The following is a 19,471-nucleotide window of genomic DNA, read 5'->3' on the forward strand; positions in this document are numbered from 1 at the left end:
TCTCTTCACCACCAGCTGTTTCGGTCTCTCTCGGTGCCTCTTGTCGCTGCTGTGAAGCCCACCTTTTCGCCATCATCCAGTCGTTTTCTAGAAACAAGATTCTTGGCCGTTTCCCGCGTATCCACTCGGGCGACGCCCCGGAACTTTCCTTCGCGTGCCTTGCTTGGAGGAGAAGAGCAAGATGGGGAGATGAGGAGATGAAAGAGCGGGACAGAAAGAGGCTTGAGGTTGCCATAAAAGCCCGCATCCGGCTCAGTCGCCTATATATATAGACATGTCGCGTCAGCAGCCACGTCCTTTCCTATCCGTCTCACGTCTCACCTCCCGCAGTTCATCCAGATCGATTAATACCATATAATAGATATATCATCTTGCCCGCCATGCCTCAGTCTATCCCTAAAGCCAACAATCTTCTTGACCTCTTCAGCCTGAAGGGCAAGGTCGTCGTCGTTACCGGGGCTTCCGGGCCTCGGGGCATGGGAATTGAAGCCGCACGAGGCTGCGCCGAGATGGGCGCTGATCTTGCCATTACCTATTCGTCGCGTAAAGAGGGCGCCGAGAAGAACGCGGCTGAGCTGACCAAGGCATACGGCGTCAAGGTCAAGGTGTATCAGGTCAACCAGAGCGACTACAAGGACGTCGAGAAGTTTGTGAACCAGGTGGTTTCTGATTTCGGCAAGATTGATGCCTTCATTGCCAAGTGAGCCCTCCCTGGATCTTCTGCGCCTGCTGCACAATTGGATACTAACAAACTTCTCTCCAGTGCCGGTGCCACAGCCAACAGCGGCGTTGTCGACGGCAGCTCTAGCGACTGGGACCATGTCATCCAGGTCGATCTGAGCGGCACAGCGTACTGCGCAAAGGCCGTTGGCGCACACTTCAAGAAGCAAGGCCATGGCTCCCTTGTCATCACCGCCTCAATGTCTGGCCACGTCGCAAACTACCCTCAAGAACAAACTTCATACAACGTCGCAAAGGCGGGCTGCATCCATTTGGCACGCTCGCTGGCCAACGAATGGCGCGACTTTGCTCGTGTCAACAGCATCTCTCCTGGATATATCGACACAGGCCTGTCCGACTTTATCGATGAGAAAACACAAGAGCTGTGGAGAAGCATGATCCCCATGGGACGCAACGGCGATGCCAAGGAGCTCAAGGGCGCATATGTCTATCTCGTCAGCGATGCTAGCTCGTATACGACGGGAGCAGATATTGTGATTGATGGCGGTTATACCACTCGATAAAGGAGCTATTTGTTTCAATAGTATAAAACGATTTTTAATGAGCTTAGCTGTACCATAATTTCATGACTCAATAAAAGGACAACGTCCAACTTTGTTAACATAACCCATTTTCACAGGACGCTCACCAATTTTAATATATACAGCGAGCATCATTAACAGCGACCCATCCAAATAATTACTCTCACTAGATAGTAGTACCTGTCTATCCTTTGAGGCTTGGTCTCATTCCGACGCGGGGAGCTTCTAGGGAAGCTATGCAGCTACGGGCAAGCCAAAAGTGCATGTGTTGATGACCTGATGCCAGGGTTTGGTATTTAGCCGTCGTTGAACTGCCGTTGGCAAATTGCGGCGCTGCAGTACAGGGATCGGAAGTACAAGGGAGCGAAGGAGTACGGGGCACCACCAGCACCACGACAATATGGACTTGAGGCAGACAGGCATCAAGATGATTTATGCCAAAGCTACAAGAGGGCAGTGTGCGCTAATGTCCCTGGTTTGTACGAATGTCTTAAGGACATTAAACCAAATTATCAAACATGGGCTTCGATAGAGGTCGAGAACGCCGTTCCATCCTCGTCTTCCCTTCAACGAACCCCTTGCGCTTCCATGTATTTCATCGTCCACTTCTTCCCCGCGATCTGGCGTGTCGTTCCCCCACCGACACCGACGGGGCGATAATCCCGGCATGGGCAATTTACTGCAACAGAAGTACCCGACAGTAGTGGCTGCCGGGATTTAGTGCAAGTGCCGTCCGATACTTGATGTCCAAGGAAAGCCGCTGAAAATAACACTTGGGCGAGGAGTGAATATACAGAGCAATTGCCAAGAAGAAGGCGCAGAGTTCGTTCATGTGTGAGAAAATGGACAATTTGAAGACATGTCGAAGCTCTTAACATGAAGCGAAGCGTCCAGTCATATTGGCCAAACCTGCCTGAGTAACCGTGTCGGTTAAATTTATGCATACTGCGTTGTTCTTGCAGCTTGCCCTACCAACGTCCATCTTTGTTCTTGTCCCTTTCTGTGAGCAGCTCGCCCGCTCATATCCCGGAGCCCGACGGCTCGAAAGGCTACTCAAATGCAGATCTTGCCAGCGGCATTCGCATCCCTCGTGCTTACCTAGGTATCTCCTCATGGCCCTCACTCTGTACTTTCCTTGCACAGGGAACAATAACTTGGCCCTTGCACACTCGCGGCGAGATCGGATGAGCTTGCAGATTACCGCGTCTGGCCATTGACCACCTCCCTAAACGATCGAGGCATTACCTACTTGTAATACCCTGCACACGATAACATGACTATCGGGTAACATTACCTGTGGGTAGATACTGCTCTTGGTCCCTAGTTTCGGCCGATGCCCGTTGAGAAGCCGTTGCCTGGCGTGGCTATTGGCCGAAAGCTCTTGGCCTTCAGTTGGCAAGATTTGGTGGTTTGCCTATGTTGCATATGAGAAGTATCGCGATCCACAAATGAGGGGGAATCGTAGGTCCATGTAACCATATTCGAGCCATGGTACACAAGGAGCGGATTTAGACAGGGGTTCATCTCTGTGGGTCTCAGAGGTTGCTAGGGAAAGTCTTTGGAAGATGATATCATGAAGCTCCAACCTCCATGCTCAGTAGCCTCATCCTGGCCGAAAATATCTCCGCCAGCCTCACCATTTCAACCAAGACATCTTTTGCCTGGACCAACAACGTGCGATTTTCAAAGGAATGCCGACGGCTATTTCCAAATGCTTCAATCTACCCACACAACCATGAAAAAGACGACTTTCCCCGGGAACCAAGAGCCATGGATCAGGGCCTCGGATGATCAGCGTGACATGGTGTCTTGAACCTGCAGCGAGCGTTGCCGCTTCAAGATATCATTACTACTGGCAATGTTGTATTACCCTGGGCTCCCCGCCCATGTTCATGTTTGATGGCCTCATCGAACTGCGGGGAAGAAGAGTAATCTTGGCCGAATACTTCCCTACGAGATGCAAATGTCTTGAAATTGTTCCGTTGGGCGGAGATGGCTGTGAGATTTCCGACCAGGGGAGGCAAGACAATACTACATAAACGGCAGTCTCCGCAGCATGAATCTCTGATGCTGTTCGCAGGGCGAGCTGTCGACTTTGCCTTTTGTCTCGGGACGAAGTGAATAGCACCTCCCCGGTGGCACGAGGGCTCCCTCCCTGTTTTCATGTCCCTTGTTTACGGCTTGTTTTAGTATTATAAACTCTAGTTCTATCTACAAACAACTCCATATCAATAAGCTTTCTCGAGGTACTTTGATACATCAACAACGACATGCACATCCAGCAACTTGTGGCCTACTGGCCATTGCTGGTTGGGTTGAGCCAAGCAGCAGATCAGCAGCCTTCTTTCGATGTACTTGACTATATTGACCCGTTGATTGGCACTGCGAACGGAGGTATGAACTTTCGCTTCCAAGGATACGCAATTGTTCACGGTATTAACTCGTATCACAGGACATGTCTTCCCAGGCGCAACTCTCCCTTGTGAGTATACCGCATTGAGCATTATCTCCCATTGATGGCAGATGCAGAGACTGATTGAACAATTGCGACTTAAGATGGCATGGCAAAGAGTGTAGCAGATGGCAATGAGGAAATCCAGGGAGGTTATGCCTCAAACGATGGCCTAAGTACGCGTTCTAGAATATCACTGCCCGCAAAAGAGTCTGCCCACGGCTAACCAATATCTATAGTCACTGGCTTTTCTCACATGCACGACAGTGGAACAGGTGGTGTAAGTTCATAACCGCCCATCTACGGAGCTGTGCATAATGCTAATCTTCGTCTTCCACAGGGCGCATCACTGGGAAATTTCCCTCTTTTTGCCCAGACTGGTTGTCTAAACGACGACCTCAACAACTGCTACTACCCTTCAACCTTGAGAGCGTCAGCAAAAATAAACGAAACGGTAGTGGCCAAGCCGGGGTACTTTGCTATACAGCTCAATACGTCGGTCAAGGCTGAAATGACAGTCACAAACCACACAGCGCTGTACAGATTCACATTCCCGACGGACGGCACTCCAACCAAGCTCCCTGCCAATGGGACAACGCCTTATAGCCCTCTGATTCTGGCCGATCTGGCCGATCTCTCCGGATCCAGAACCGATTCAATCATCTCTGTTGACGCCCACACAGGTCGCATATCCGGCAACGGCACCTTTAGGCCTTCTTTTGGCATTGGCAACTATAATCTCTACTTCTGTACAGACTTCCAAGGCGCGAAGCTTCGAAACACGGGCATCTTTGTAAACAACCGCGCAGGTACCGACCGCAAGAGCTTCCGCACTTATGATGATGGCCAGAGCCCAATCCTGCCCGCTGGCGCCTGGGCTCAGTTCCACCCTCCAGCCAACAACCAGATTCTGGCTCGAGTCGGGCTCTCATTCATCAGCACCGCTCAAGCCTGCAGCAACGCGCAGAAAGAGATTCCCAACTTTGACTTTGAGTCTGTGAGATCCGATGCTGAGGATGCATGGCGCAAGAAGCTTAGCACTATCAAGGTGGACAACACAGGCGTCAGCGACTCTCTCCAAAGGACGTTCTGGAGTGGCATCTATCGCACGCTGATTTCTCCACAAGATTATACTGGTAAGACAATATCTCTTTCCGACATGTGAGGGCAGTACTCTCTCTAACGCTGGTTCTAGGCGAAAACCCCCTCTGGAAGAGCAATGAGCCATACTTTGACTCGTATTACTGCATCTGGGACAGCTTCCGAAGCACACATCCCTTGCTTACACTGGTCGACCCTCATGCTCAGGCAATGATGATTCGCAGTCTCATTGATGTTTACCGTCATGAGGGCAAACTCCCTGATTGCCGCATGTCCCTCTGCAAGGGGTTCACCCAAGGCGGCAGCAATGCTGACAATCTATTGGCGGATTCATATTTGAAGGGTTTGACGGATGGCATCGACTGGGCCACTGGTTATGAGGCTGTCGTATCTGACGCCGAGGGTAATACTTTCCATGAATAACTTGCTCGCAGAAAATCATATGCTAACGCATCTCAATAAATAGTCGAGGGCCAAATTTGGACAGTCGAAGGCCGTGGAGGCTTGCAGAGCTGGAAGACTCTTGGCTACATCCCAACCGATGACTGGGACTTTAGTGGCTATGGTCTCTTCACTCGTTCTATTTCACGAACGATTGAATACTCTTACAACGATTTCTGCATCGCCGAGATGGCCCGCGGTCTTGGACACCATGCCGACGCAGAAAAGTATCTGAAGCGCTCCGGTAACTGGAAGAACATGTACGACCCAACGTCGCGCTCAAAGCTGAACTTGACCGGAACTCAAGACTACAGCCTGTTCACCGACAGTGGATTCGAAGGCTTTTTGCAACCGCGATATCTAAATGGTACATTTGGCTTCCAAGAGCCTGCCATATGCACTGACTTGTACAACTTCAATGGCTGTTATTTGAATCCTGGCGGCCACGAAACATATGAAGCTGGCTCTTGGCTCTACACCTTTTACGTGCCCCACGACCAGGCCACACTGATCACAACTCTCGGTGGTCCAGACGCTTTCGTGCGTCGTCTCGAGTTTATGCACAACACTCCAGGCCTGTTTTACATCGGTGACGAACAAGCCTATCTCCTTGTCTATGAATTCCACTACGCCGGAAGACCAGGTCTCTCCGCAGAATACTTGCACAGATACATCCCCAGCGCCTTCAACGACACCACCGCCGGTCTTCCAGGAAACGATGACTCGGGTGCCATGGGCAGCTTCACGGCGCTTTCCATGATGGGCTTGTACCCCATGAGCGGACAGAACGTCTACCTCGTCATCCCGCCATTCTTCCCAGAGGTCAGCTTCACCGACCCGCGATCCGGCAAGACGGCGACCATTCGCAACATCAACTTTGATGCCGGATACAGCAACATTTACATCCAGAGCGCCAAGTTGAACGGCAAGCCGTATAACAAGGCATGGGTGACTCACAACTTCTTCCTTGACGGCGGCGTGCTTGAGTTGACTCTCGGGCCGCAAGAGAATACAAAGTTTGGAACTGCCCAGGCAGATCTTCCGCCGAGTGCCTCTACGCATTTCTGGAATTAAAAGTCAAAAGACTAGCGCTGTATAATGAATAACGCTGAAAAATAAATAACGTGAATTATTATGACGAACATTTTATTGTCGGTTTTTCTTCTTTGCTTTCTCTACAGATTGTGTGCTATTATATGTGACCTGCTTATGTGACCTGCCTGGATCCTATACTCTGGCTGTTGAAATTGAGAAATCCGGATGCCAATCAGCTCTTTATTTGTTCACCTAGTTAATAATCTTATACCATCCACGGGCCCATACTTGTAGTGCCATATTTCTTCCAAAACTTTCCTCCTGGCTGCCCTTTTCCCATTGCTTCATCCATCTCTGCTTTCAATACAGGGTTGACTCCCTTTTGCCTCATCTTCTCTTGCTCTTTGGGTGAGATTTTATGGACGGGGTGGTCGTCTGGTAGCTCTGAAGGCTGCTCATCCATCTTGGGAGTTTTGCCCCATTTGAGTCCGGCTTGAGCAGCTAATTGACGGTCATCTTGTTCGTTTGTCTTTCCAGGTGGTTTATGCAAGGCTTCATTGTTTGGCAGAGGCATATTGATCACGTAGTAAAGTGATTTGAGTTCTTGAAGTATTCACGCTACGTGCCGACCTGGGACATTATATACCCCAACATCTCGACTGCCAAGTGACATATAACTGCCATGACCAACCTCCAAGCCTCTGCGATGACACAACGTCATCTCCGCATTAATATCTCGCTTTACCCCAGCTCAGTGGGGCTATGGACCCTTCAGCTCGCCTATTTTGGATTCTGACAGGCGCCAGGTCTTGCGATCGTCACTAAGCCACATCCTATGATACAATCTTCAGCGACGACCCACAGGAACAAGAGGCTTAATGCATACTGCTCCCATAGCAGTCTTCACGTTGATAGGGTTAATAAGTTTGTCTAACATGTGCTTTTATTTTTATTTAATGGGCTAAACAATGATGCAACGCTAGGTATCTATGCTTGTGCCTTGAGTGCGGTAAACTGTTCGCTAAAGGGAAAGTCGTGGAAGCCTTTATCCTGCTTGGCAGTGAAAAACGTCTCTCTCTGGTACGGCGTGAGAGCGATTCCTTTTTGAAACCGGAAAGGCAGATCGGGGTTGGAGGTGTATGGTCGGCCAATGGCAATAACGATGTCGTAGTCCTTGTACTCCTCGTCAACGGCCTTTTTGCTGGACTCGAGCTGGAATCCTCCGGCTACCAGAACAGGGCTGGTATTGGCATAGGCCTTGATGACCGGCGTGATGTCGTTGCCCTTTTCGCGAGACTCAACCAAGTGTACATAGGCCAGCTTGTAGGGCTTCAACTGCTCGGCAATGTACTCATATTGGGGAATCGGGTCATAGGTAATGTCTCCCATGAAGTCGGCAAACGGGCTGAATCGGATTCCGGTCCGGTCTGCGCCAATAGCTCCAACAACAGCCTTGGTTACCTCCAGCGCGAAACGTGCTCGGTTCTCAATGCTTCCACCCCACTGATCGGTTCGCTTGTTGGTAAGCTCCTGGATGAACTGTTCCAGCAAGTAGCCGTTGGCGGCGTGGATCTCTACGCCGTCGAATCCGGCAGCAACAGCGTTCTTGGCTGCCTGTGTGTAGTCCTCAATATACTGAAGAATCTCGTCCTCTCTTAGGGGACGTGGCTTAACGGCAGCATCAGGAGACTCTGGTACGTCGCTGGCAGAAACAAGATCTGAGTTGCTCTCTTTCTTCAACACCTCCGCATTGGCAGAACGTCCCAGAGCCCATAGTTGGAGGTAGATGTATGATCCTTGCTTGTGAACAGCATCCACAATCTCCTTCCAGGCATCAATCTGCTCTTGTGTGTAGATTCCGGGAACATTTGCATAGCCACCCGATTGCTGAGAAATAAAGGTAGCCTCGGTGATGGACAAGGAGCCAGGAACAGCTCCTCTCTGCGCATAGTACTCCTTCACTGTAGGCAGAGGAACGTGGTTATCGTCGGCTCTGTACCGGGTCATGGGCGCCATGGCAATTCGGTGGGCGAGCTCAACGCGGCCCACCTTGAGGGGAGAGAAGAGTTTTGACATGTTGACGGTAGTTTTGCTGAATTCACTTGGCACTGCAATAGAAGAATAGGGAGTTTTGGAAGATGGGAGGTTCCGCCTTCTTATCGGTATTCTCCTGGAAGCCTCAAGAAGTCAATAGTATTAATCGCGCCATTCTAGAGATTATAAATCCGAACCCCACTATCGAATTGCGAGGCACTATTGTCAGCTTCATGATCTCTGTGCATCTACAACTAGTCGGCATTCGGCATCGTTCGTGTTTGGCTAAGCTTCGCAGCAATCTGCATTAATGCGTTATGTGTTGCTCCAGTACCAACATGTCGCCTCAGGCCTAAGAATAGGATCCGGCCGAACAAGCGATGGAATAGCGCTGGACTGGCGCTGGACTTTCGCGCGGACTTATAATGACTCAGGCCGAAGCTAGAAGGGATTTTTGTGATGGACTTCACCCCACCTAGAACTGGTGACATGTTTGGAAGCGCTCAGCGAGAACTATGCCATGTTCTTAATTCTATCAGCAGCCGAGGCTAAACTACAATTCTCGAAAGCAGGAGATGTCTGTCTATTACTAGCACTGAACAGCCCTAGAAACGAGTGGCTCAAAGACGCACTGGCTTCTCGATTACCAAGATCGGGGCAGAGATGGGCCGAATGTTGAGGGTTCTGTGTAGCCCACCAAGTGCTGTTGAGCCGTCTTACAAAGCGAGACAACCGAAAATACTGAGCTTTATAACCCATTCTACAGATACGGTAAAATCGTCGTTCTACCAGGCAAAGGCCGAGCATTACATGAAATTTTCCGTGGCAGTGGCTGTTCAATTGTTGCGTCGTATGATCAAGTCCCGCGTGCCGAATTCCGCAACTCCACTTGGCTTTTGGTTCACGTATCGTATTAAATCCCGATCAACTACAACGTAAATCACTCTAGCATTATTAACCGTCTTTTCTTATTCTCGTTTCAAGACTTGACAAGTTGTGGTATGGATGTCTTTAGCCCACGTTGGAGCATAGATACCCAGTACGACCTGTCGCAAACCATCCCCACAAACCGAATAGGTCAATGCGGGCTCATATGCAGGAGCCAAAACGGCGTCTAGCTAGTTTCATTCTATCCAATCAGAGAGGGCAGTACATGGAACGACTGTCGAATGTTTTGTAGTCGGCGATTGCTTCGTGAATTGTTCAGGTTCGTACGCAAGTTCGTACATGCATATTCAAGCCCTCTTCTCGGTGTATATACTGGAACGAAGTGTGAGATGGAAGTATAGCATTTGTATAACAGCCTCCAGCCTCAAAACAGCTTGTGATACGTGACCTCACTGAACCATACCGCTTCTTCTACACGGCCTGATGCTGAGCTCATTTCCTCTTACGCCGTCTATCAAGCGCGGCAAAGTCTCCATATCCGCAATGACTGCTTCTGGCTAGGATTTTGCTTATCCGCTCATAGATTAAGCCGATACACGTACAACTTCGCGATCGGACTATTAGGCACAGCTCTGCGGCGATAACTCTACGGCTACCTTGTACGACAAACGCATTGTCAGACCGCAGCAGTCCCATCAGGCAAATACTCAGCAACTAGAGCTGCTAAATCAACTGCCCACTGCGGATTCGACTGTCCAAACTTCATACATTATAAGCTAACCAATCTTCTCATTCCGCGCTCCAGTTCAATCTTCTAAAGCAGATTTGTAAGTCAAACTCCGCTAGAAGATCTCCGCTAAAGATCTCCCGCTATGGCGATGGATCCCCTGGCTAGGCCGACGCTACCGGCTGGGCCGAGGCACGATTCAGACGCATTGTGTGCTTAATAGGGGAAGAAAAAATTGTAAAAAAATTGTTCATATATAAAGGATTTCAATCTTGATAACTAGAATCGAAATCCTGTAGGATCTCTATGCATCTGCTAGCTCGCTAAGCATTGCGCCAACTACCGCCGTCAGCAAACGGCCACCATGACAGTCTCCAATCTCAAGATCCAGGAGCCAATCACGCTCCCATGCGGCCTCACGCTCCCCAACCGGCTCTCCAAAGCCGCCATGGCTGAAAACTGGGCAGACAACGAGTATCTTCCCACCGAAAGTATGCTCAAGGTATATGAGACGTGGGCAGAGGGTGGATGGGGGTCAGTCCTTACGGGCAACGTCCAAGTTGATGTCAGATATCTCGGCAGTACCTGGGATGTGAGCCCCGATGAGACTATCGACAGAGAAAAGACTCTCGCTTCGTGGAAGAAATGGGCAAAGTCGAGCTCCAAGAATGGCACTCCGGTCATTATGCAAATCAACCATCCCGGACGACAAAGCCCTGGCGGCGCCGGCAAGAGGGGATACTTTGAGAAGGCGATTGCTCCCAGCCCGATCCCGCTGCATTTGGGAGATGGCATTGTCGCCAAGATTGCCTCTGCACTCAAGTTCGGCACACCAAAAGAGATGACGGTTGAGGATATTCAGCAGGTTATTGCTCAATTTGTTGAGACTTCCAAGCTGGCGGCCGAGGCAGGCTTCGCAGGCGTTGAGCTCCATGCGGCTCACGGCTATTTGCTGTCTCAGTTTTTAAATCCTTCCTCGAACCACCGCCAGGATGAGTTTGGCGGATCACCCAAAGCACGAGCCAAAATCATTGTCGATATCATCAAGGCTGTGAGAGAGGCTGTCCCCAAGAGCTTCTGCGTCGGCATCAAGTTGAACAGCGCAGACTTTAGGAACAAGGAGCAGCTCGCGGCTTGCATTGAGCAGCTGGAGGAAATTACTGGCGCTGGCGTCGACTTTCTTGAGATTAGCGGTGGTTCATATGAAGACCCAGAGGTAAGCTTCATTACTTGACAAGTTCTCTTTGTTTTGCGCCTTTATCTCGTCGGAAACAAAAAAGTCTAATAATAGCCTCTAGATGATCCAAGGGCCAAAGTCAGCCAGCACCCTGTCCCGCGAAGCTTTCTTCCTCGACTTTGCAAAAGAGATCCGTGGTCGATTTAGAAACGTTCCATTAATGGTAACAGGCGGCTTCCGCAGCCGTGAGGCCATGGAGAGTGCACTTCGAGAAGACGCCTGCGATATCGTTGGCATTGGTCGGCCCGCCGTGCTTAACCCATCCCTACCCAAAAATTTGATCTTCAACAAGGAGGTCAAGAGTGAAGATGCAAAGGCATATGCCAGAAAAGCGCCGGATTTGCTGCTTCCTAAGCTGCTAGGCATCAAGATTATGGCCGGAGGAGCTGAGACGGTAAGTAATGCTTATGAAGATTGTGCCTAGAAAGGAACGATTAGCTGACTCGGATGATAGGATTGGTATATGAAGCAAATGCGATCGATATAAGCCGCATGGCAGATCTCCTTTTGTTTACATGGCGCAAAGGGTTTATCCTAGACTACATCTGTTTGTTATATATCCATCCCTAGGGGATAGAATCAAGACTTTTATTTATCCCTCTATATTCAGTGTCTCAAATAACGGCATACGCTGCTACTTATACCATGATTCTGCGCAATGGCGTCATATTATCTGCGACTTTGATATGCAAGGTGTTGCGCACCTTTCAATATTGCAACCCTACGTTTGTAACAATACTCGTGACTAATAATAATCAACAATAATCTCCAGTTCTGTGTAGCCAGCAGCTGAATCTGCGCAATAATTCCGCCATTTTAGCGTTATTTCTAGAGAGCTGAGATGGCCATTGACGGCTCATGTTTCGCAATGGGGACCATGGCGCAATTACGGGAGCTGAAAGCGTAGGGTTACATTCAAAGGACGCTTACTTGCAAGGTTAACTACATGCTTGGCATTCTATAAGCCCGCTCATGTTGAAGTACAAATGCTCTCCAAAGTCACTCGTAGCCAGCGGTCTTTACGTCTCGATTTGTCTCTCACTTTTCCTGCTTCAACATGAAAGCCGCTTTGCTGTCTGCCTTGGCTCTGTGCCTCATTCGCGCATCTGCGGCACCTGGACTCCAGGGACGGAGTGGTGGATTTGATGATGGAGAGCCCATCAGTCCAGATGGAAAAGGCGGCCCTTTTTCAGGTAATTTTCTACTCCAAAGTAAGAAACGGTATCCTAACAAGAGATGCAAGGCGGTACCAACCATCAGCTGGACTTGCAGAATCCGAATAACCTGGGCGAGCAGTCCACCGACAATGGCGTCGTCCCAAACCTCAAATGGAGCTTCTCCGACTCTAGAACGCGCATCTTAAAAGGCGGTTGGGTTCGAGAGCAAGTTGTCACCGATCTCCCCTCAAGTCCAGATGTTGCAGGCGCTCAATTCCATCTGGAGAAGGGGGCTATTCGAGAGCTGCACTGGCATCGAGTGGTAAGCAGATGATGCTTTATTGCCTAGGCCCAAGCTCACCATAGTACTAACACGAGAAATAGGCCGAATGGGGCTTCGTCTATGCTGGCCACGTAACTGTGTCGGCCGTCAACGAGAACGGCGGATACGAAGTTGCAGAACTCGGCTACGGCGATATCTGGTATTTCCCCAAAGGAGTTGCACACTCAGTGCAAGGCCTTGACACCGAGAACGAGTTTCTCCTGGTTTTCGATGACGGCGATTTTGATAAGATCGGGTGAGACTAGACTTCTGTGAACCTTGACGAGCGTAGCAAAGGCTAACATGACAAGCACCACTTTCCACGTCGACGACTGGATCGCTCATACCCCTCGCTCAGTCCTCGCAAAGAACTTTGGCGTTGACGAATCCGTCTTCGATTCCATCCCTGCCGCCGATCCTTACATTATCAACGGGACTGTTAGCACACACAACGTCACGGGTGCTTCCCCTCCGCTTTCTGGCGACAGCTCTTTCGTCTATCGAACGCTGCAGCACGCTCCCGAGAAGATTGGCGGAAGCGGCGGCGATCTCCACAAGATTGACTCTACCAACTTTCCAATCAGCAAAACGATAGCCGCAGCATTGATAACGTTGAAGCCCGGTGCCTTACGAGAGCTGCACTGGCATCCAAACGTGAGTGTCTTGGATATCACAACATTTACCCGCCGTCTCTTGATAAACAAAACTCTAGAATAAAAGAAGAAGAAAGGCATAACTAATATATCCATGTACAGGCCGCAGAATGGCTCTACTTCCACAAAGGCACCGCCCAAGCCACCGTCTTCATCGGCAACGCCGCCGCCCGCACATTCAACTTCCGCGCCGGCGACACGGCCGCGTTCCCGGACAACTCGGGGCACTACATTGAAAACACGTCAGACACGGAGGACCTGGTCTGGATCGAGATTTACAAGTCGGACCGCGTGGCCGATATTTCACTTACCCAGTGGCTCGCGCTGACGCCGCCGGACATTGTTGCGCAGACGCTCAAGGTGCCGTTGGAGTTTGTGGACAAGTTGAAGAAGGAGAAGCAGGTGTTGATTCAGTAGAAGTCACAGAGTCTGTAAATTTACAAAATTTGAAGAATTCTAAATGAGAAATGTGACATCCAAATGGCGTACAGATTATCGTAAACGGTATCAAATTAATTTCTCATTGATTCAATATATACAGATTGCGTCAGGTCCATCTCTGACAAACCCACAACATTAATTTTATACAGGAAAAAGGACAACATCTTTAGTTCTTCACCAAGACAATAGCCTCAGTGTTCTGAACAGAAAAGTTAATGTTGCCGTTGCTGTCAGCCCGGTAAACCTTGCCCGACTCCTGGCTGGCAACGCGCTGGGCCAGACCGTTGGAGTTTGCATCGTAAGAGAAGCCGTTGAAAGTAACGCCAGACTTGTCCGTGGCGCCAGCTGCAGTAAGACGCTGAGATGTCCAAGAAGTTCCAGCGCCGACCTGGACGGTGTAGTTCTGGCTCGGACGGGTGCCACTGCCAGAGTTGTACTGTCTCAAGTTGAGAACAGCGACGCGTCTCAGCTCGCCGTTGACGTAGGCGGCATATCCAGAGTCCTTGTCGGCATCCTTGTTCAAGGCAAGAGTCTTGACTTCAATGGTGCTGGAGTGGGCCAGGAAAGTGCTGGCAGCCAGCTTGCCGTAGTACGGGGCATTGGTGTTGAGAGTGCCTGAAGGAACCCAGGCGGCATAAGGAGAGCCCACCGACTGGTGGAAGTGAATGCGCTTGATGACGCCAGTGGAGGCAGCATAGAGGGAAAACTCCATGGCCCAGAGAGCGGCTCCAAAGACGTCGGAGAGGCCAGAGGCGCCGCCGCCGTACAAGCTGTTGTGCTCGCCAATGATGTAGTCGGCGCTGATGGTGGACGTCTTGGCGTAGTTGACGTGGCTCGTGATGGAGTTGACAACGGCCGTGTGGCTCATGAGCGTGTTTTGCAGAGTAACGCCCGGGCTGGTGGCGCCGCCCATGTAGTTGTGCACAGAGACCTGCGAGATCTTTGAGGTGGCAGCGCTGCCTTCGTCGGGGAAGATGGCGTTGATCTTGAGCTTGGCGCCGGGGGAGCTCAACGAGGGGGCAATGTACTTGATGCTGCCTCCCAGGGAAGGGCACGCAGTCTTGAGATAGCTCTCAAAGTGCTGTGTGGTATTCACCCACTCGGCAGCATAGTCGGCGGCGTTGTAGGTGCTGGGACGTCTGCTTCCAATGTACAGATCCGGCTCGTTGCCAACCTCCCAAAACTCGAGCTGGCCCTCAAGCGCCTTGCAGGCCAGGGGCACCGTCGACTTCAGAGTGGCCCATCCGGAGGAGTTGTACGCGCCCACGTTGAACTGGTGAGAGTAGCGGGTGCCGGCCGGGAATCCGCCATACGACTCGAAGAAGCTCTTTCCGATGCATTGCCATGCGCCAGGGTCGGCATTGGGGCAAGCGCTGGCTGTGGCCGTGGTCAAGGTCGAGTCGTAGATGGCACGGTCGCCAGAGTTTCCACCGACGCGAACGACAACTCCGCTGCCTTGAAGGTCGGCCAGGTTCTGCATCAGGTTGTGGGAGAAGGCATTGGGCTGGCTCTTGGTTCCTGTACAAGACAAAGTATGCGAGTCAGTCCATGTACGCTTCAAAGAGAATATCATACAGATGGAAACTCACCGGCAAATGTAGGGAAACCAATCAGCTCAAACGACAAGCTCACATACGAGTCGTAGAGACTGGCCGCCACCAACGACTGCGACAGCAGTATGGACGCGGGAACTGAGTACTTGACCATTGTGAATACTGCTCTCTGTACTTTTTCCTTTTACCAAATCACACAAAGAACCAAACTGTCGATTCAAACCTTGAGCTTCAGCAAACAAAGCGTCCCCAGTCCCATATATATGCCGTCAGCGATGCGACGCTGTCCAGGCACCTCGACTCCTGAGTCCCTGGATCTCCATGCGCAACGTCCATCTGATGACAGGGCGAGGAGCCTGCCGGACTAAGATCAGTTTCTCCATCTATAGGAACAATTCTTGCTGTCCGCCGCTGCACGGCTTTGCCCGTTTCAGCAGGAGGCAACTCGCTGGCGGCCTTGTGCTGTGCGCAGGGATTATCGGTCCTACCCTTGCTGGTCCCCCACAATGAGGCGCAAAGCCGAATAGCGCTGATGTCGACAAGCAGATTCTGCCGGCAATGCATTGGAGAATGAACCAGATGGAATCATTACGTGAGTGCGTACTACAGTACAGTAATACTGGTAATACTTATTCTGGCCAGTAGTGGCTATCCATACGAATAGGAGATTCAGCCTTGGATTGGATCATCCGTAGGGAGAGCATGGGTAGCAGATCGACAGTCAGATATTTTGATCGCCCATATGCTCCCATTCCCCTTCCAAAAATAGCCTTGTCGTGTCATTTTGTGTTGCCATGCTTGGCCCAGCCATGAAGATTTCTCGGATACATCACCCCGCATTCGAGACGGACATGATTGGGGAGCCGGTTGTTTCCAGAATTACGGGGTGCATAGTGCTAGAAGCTATTCCGGGCCGACTAGTGCTGCTATGCTATTCCGGGCATTCAGTATAAACGCAACAATACATGCAACGTTTGCCAAAGGCTGCTGCTTTGATTCAAGCAAAGGATTCCCAGCTTCCTGATTGTTTGCCTTTTGGGGATATTCCGTGGTCTAGACTAGTTGTTGATTCAAGATGAAAGATTGACATCTTACGACAGCTCGGCTGGATTATCTCACCATCACGCCAGATCATCATCGTGTCCTGAAATAGCAAACAGCTCTAGCTTGCATTTTAGAAATGTCCATTTCGAAAATCATCTCATCTATACCCATTATTTCGTTTTACTTTCAGAGGTTAGACGAAGCTAAACTCATCCAACTGCCGTGAACCAGTGGCCGGCTAAAGAACATCACACCCTTCTAAACAAACAAACCCAACACCTACAGCCAATGCGCCAAATCTATCCCTCCCCCCGTCTCCAGCAACGGAAACAAATTCAACGCCGAATTCGGGTCACTGTCATTCCCCACAATCCCATCCCAATACGTAGTATCCGGCGTATGCAGCATCGGCTCCGACAGCCCCAAGAAGATGGAATCCATCTCTCCCATCCCCGCTAGACTCTGGCTCTGCAGCACCGAGGCGCGGCCGTCACCATCATTGACATCAGGCGCTGTATCTGGAGTTTTGGCATGCAGGCCGATGCCATCCCTCATCGGCGCCGGAGATTTATTCAGCGGCGATCGCGCATCCGGCGCCACCAAGCCGAACAAGTGACTCGAGTTTTCCGTGCGGCGCAGGCGATCCTCAAGGTCCTGTCTCTCCAGGTGCTCCAACGCCGTTGTCAGCAGCGACTGCGCAATGAGCGAGTACTGCCGCGCATGGGCGTCGTTTTGCGCAAGGTGGTCCATGGCTTGGATAGACATGCGCGTGTACTTTTCCAAGATGCGGCTGAAGCCGCCAAGGAGACCGACGCCGAGAACAAGCGACGCAGCAAAAAGCCACGATCTACAGCCATTAGCCATCTACTACAGTCCAAGAGCGGCAATACAAGTAAAAGTACTCACATAAGCAAAGGAGCCTTCCCCCTCAGGATGCCCCTCTCTATCAAGTCCAAGACCGGATCCACCATCAAGCTCGCAGCATCAATACAAGCATCCGCCAGCCTCGACCGTCCCGAAGTCAACGCCGCCGGCCTGCTGTTCGCCGCCGACGACCCGTCCGTAAGCCGCTGGAACAGCTCATACATCAGAAACGGCCGCGACACAAGCATCACCGCGTAGTAATACGACGACAGCACCTGACACGCTCCAGTGACCTGGGCCTCGTTGCGGCCCGCCGGCTGCGCAATCATGTCCTTCAATGAGCCGAGCCATCGTCCCGACCATTCGCGCAGCTGCAAGGAGATACCCTCAGTCAACCGCATGGAAATCTTCTTGCGCGAGTAAATCTCCAAAATGATACACTCCAGTATAACCAAAATCTGCACAGACGCATTGAGCAGGTCAAACACTTCATTCCCATCCGCATCCACCGCACGGTACGGGACAGTGCAATCCACATCCGACGTCGAAGGCGGCCTGCCCAAAGAGCTGCTAAGAAAGAGATCAAGCACACGCAGGCTCTTCCAGAGACGATCTCGCTGACCATGAATCTCCTGTCCAAACCGAGCATTCACCTCCGTCCGATGCAAACCAATTGAGTACGCCGCCCTCGCAGCAATGCCAAAGAAGAGAAAGGCCCCATTGATCTGACACGAGCACAGCATGTACACCGTAACCAAGATGAATGCCTGGACCGTCTCGACGCCAAGACTGTCGCTCAGATCCGTATATGCCAAATCACGCGCATACTCAAAATACTGCTGCGACAGCGCATCGCTGTCCGCCTGCAACCCAATAGCAAGCACGAGAAAGTGAATAATGGTCGTGACATTATCCGGCTTCTGCGCCAGGTTTGCCCATATAACCAAGTCATCCAGCAGCTTTGAGTTGTCAAACAAATCCACCAAACTCGCCGTCGTCGACAAATACGTCGCCACAGCAGGCGTAACATCAGCAGGTCGAACATGCGGTACTCTCGAATCTCGCAACGACCGCTTCGTTTGTCTCGCAGGCGCATTCTCCAGAACCGAAAACCGACTCGTCTGCGGCGCAAAGGCATTCTGGCCAATTCTGTTCGTCACAAGCCGCCGCACCGACTGGAAAAACGACAGCGGCGCACAGTCTCCAATAAACGTCAACTTCCCATGAGCATCACACAGCAGCCTCGCCTCCCGCTGGACTTCAGTCTCGTCCTCCGCCACCGACAGCTCCTGGCCCTGATGCAGCGCAGACGCCGACGCCGTCGAAAGCAGCCGGCTCTGCTGCTGCCTCTCACTTCGCATTGCCGGAGACGAAGCATTCACCGACGACACGCGCCTCGAAGCCATCGATCCCGGCGTCTCTATCGGCGACGGCGACCGCAATGAGCCGCCCCTGGCCGCCCGATCCCGCAATTCTCGGACCGACAAAGGCGGCGACTTTGGCAGCTTCTGAAGCTGCGACTGTCTGCGTCTCTTCTGCGGCGAATAGCGACATGTATGCGCTCTCTGTCTCGCAACGCAGAATCCGCACGGCAGCTTCCCATCGCACTTGACCTTGCGCGTCTTGCATCCATCGCATGCATTGGCGATGCGGCTGCGGATGTAGCGAACTGGCTCTGATCCGGACTCATGGTCGACGTCCATCTGATACTCCTCCTCCCCCTCGCAGCACGCCAAAAAAAAGACAAACGGAAAATTCAATGGTTGGTTTCAGAATAGGAAATACGACGCTGCGGATAGGCGGCCAATTGAACTGCCTGGTTAATTTCCCCAGAGTCTTACAAGGCTCGATGCAGAAAGTGGCGGAAAGCCGGATGGCGGATGTGCGGATCTCGTAAATCTGTAGATGAAAAATGTAGCAATGGAAGAAAGGCGGAAGCACTGTGTCTAGATGCCAAATCATGTGGATCTATACAGTATTAGCACGATGCTAGCCGTACTGATCTTCCCTAGAACGCTACTGAGCCAGGAAAAATGCGACAGTTTCCCATCCCATGTGTCATAAAAAAGGGGAGCGAGGGCTTATATACTCTAAATCTCTTGTTGCACCAGTATGAATTATGATTAATGCAAAGATGCTCTAGTCAGCGCCGAGCCTTCCTCAAGGCGACGATTGCCGAATACAATGGAGCCCATCGTCGAGACAAAAAGTACCAATCACATCGTCTCTTTCACGCATGAATTGGGGCATCATCAGCAAA

At 51.2% G+C, this 19,471-nt stretch overlaps 8 protein-coding genes across 8 annotated transcripts; 4 read left to right on the top strand and 4 right to left on the bottom strand.

The window, feature by feature from the left end:
- The first annotated feature begins 292 nt into the window (after nucleotides 1–292).
- TrAtP1_000059 (uncharacterized protein) lies at nucleotides 293–1,344 on the top strand. The gene is made up of 2 exons (XM_014091993.2): nucleotides 293–700; nucleotides 764–1,344. The coding sequence occupies exons 1-2, from the start codon at nucleotides 381–383 to the stop codon at nucleotides 1,242–1,244; spliced, it is 801 nt and encodes a 266-aa protein (XP_013947468.1). The 5' UTR covers nucleotides 293–380; the 3' UTR covers nucleotides 1,245–1,344.
- A 595-nt stretch (nucleotides 1,345–1,939) lies between these two features.
- TrAtP1_000060 (uncharacterized protein) lies at nucleotides 1,940–6,412 on the top strand. The gene is made up of 7 exons (XM_014091992.2): nucleotides 1,940–3,656; nucleotides 3,715–3,744; nucleotides 3,819–3,890; nucleotides 3,954–3,994; nucleotides 4,055–4,850; nucleotides 4,910–5,218; nucleotides 5,282–6,412. Exons 1-7 carry the CDS (start codon nucleotides 3,533–3,535, stop codon nucleotides 6,328–6,330), a joined length of 2,421 nt encoding a protein of 806 aa, XP_013947467.1. The 5' UTR covers nucleotides 1,940–3,532; the 3' UTR covers nucleotides 6,331–6,412.
- A 144-nt stretch (nucleotides 6,413–6,556) lies between these two features.
- Nucleotides 6,557–6,865, bottom strand: TrAtP1_000061 (uncharacterized protein; the record flags this gene model as incomplete). Its single annotated transcript, XM_066110429.1, has 1 exon — nucleotides 6,557–6,865. One exon carries the CDS (start codon nucleotides 6,863–6,865, stop codon nucleotides 6,557–6,559), a length of 309 nt encoding a protein of 102 aa, XP_065966501.1.
- Nucleotides 6,866–7,278: 413 nt separating this feature from the next.
- TrAtP1_000062 (uncharacterized protein) lies at nucleotides 7,279–8,307 on the bottom strand (the record flags this gene model as incomplete). Its single annotated transcript, XM_014091991.2, has 1 exon — nucleotides 7,279–8,307. One exon carries the CDS (start codon nucleotides 8,305–8,307, stop codon nucleotides 7,279–7,281), a length of 1,029 nt encoding a protein of 342 aa, XP_013947466.2.
- Nucleotides 8,308–9,077: 770 nt separating this feature from the next.
- On the top strand, nucleotides 9,078–11,826 carry TrAtP1_000063 (uncharacterized protein). The gene is made up of 3 exons (XM_014091854.2): nucleotides 9,078–11,156; nucleotides 11,239–11,571; nucleotides 11,632–11,826. Exons 1-3 carry the CDS (start codon nucleotides 10,305–10,307, stop codon nucleotides 11,662–11,664), a joined length of 1,218 nt encoding a protein of 405 aa, XP_013947329.1. The 5' UTR covers nucleotides 9,078–10,304; the 3' UTR covers nucleotides 11,665–11,826.
- A 376-nt stretch (nucleotides 11,827–12,202) lies between these two features.
- Nucleotides 12,203–13,774, top strand: TrAtP1_000064 (uncharacterized protein). Its single transcript, XM_014091990.2, has 5 exons — nucleotides 12,203–12,370; nucleotides 12,421–12,656; nucleotides 12,719–12,912; nucleotides 12,968–13,310; nucleotides 13,412–13,774. Exons 1-5 carry the CDS (start codon nucleotides 12,235–12,237, stop codon nucleotides 13,724–13,726), a joined length of 1,224 nt encoding a protein of 407 aa, XP_013947465.2. The 5' UTR covers nucleotides 12,203–12,234; the 3' UTR covers nucleotides 13,727–13,774.
- Nucleotides 13,775–13,784: 10 nt separating this feature from the next.
- Nucleotides 13,785–15,951, bottom strand: TrAtP1_000065 (uncharacterized protein). The gene is made up of 2 exons (XM_066110430.1): nucleotides 15,340–15,951; nucleotides 13,785–15,268 (listed from the first exon to the last, which is right to left on the bottom strand). Exons 1-2 carry the CDS (start codon nucleotides 15,455–15,457, stop codon nucleotides 13,917–13,919), a joined length of 1,470 nt encoding a protein of 489 aa, XP_065966502.1. The 5' UTR covers nucleotides 15,458–15,951; the 3' UTR covers nucleotides 13,785–13,916.
- Nucleotides 15,952–16,355: 404 nt separating this feature from the next.
- On the bottom strand, nucleotides 16,356–19,245 carry TrAtP1_000066 (uncharacterized protein). Its single transcript, XM_066110431.1, has 2 exons — nucleotides 17,254–19,245; nucleotides 16,356–17,194 (listed from the first exon to the last, which is right to left on the bottom strand). Exons 1-2 carry the CDS (start codon nucleotides 18,912–18,914, stop codon nucleotides 16,627–16,629), a joined length of 2,229 nt encoding a protein of 742 aa, XP_065966503.1. The 5' UTR covers nucleotides 18,915–19,245; the 3' UTR covers nucleotides 16,356–16,626.
- Between the last annotated feature and the right edge of the window lie 226 nt (nucleotides 19,246–19,471).

The sequence above is a fragment of the Trichoderma atroviride genome, chromosome 1, assembly GCF_020647795.1.
Source record: "Trichoderma atroviride chromosome 1, complete sequence".
Lineage (NCBI taxonomy): Eukaryota > Fungi > Ascomycota > Sordariomycetes > Hypocreales > Hypocreaceae > Trichoderma > Trichoderma atroviride.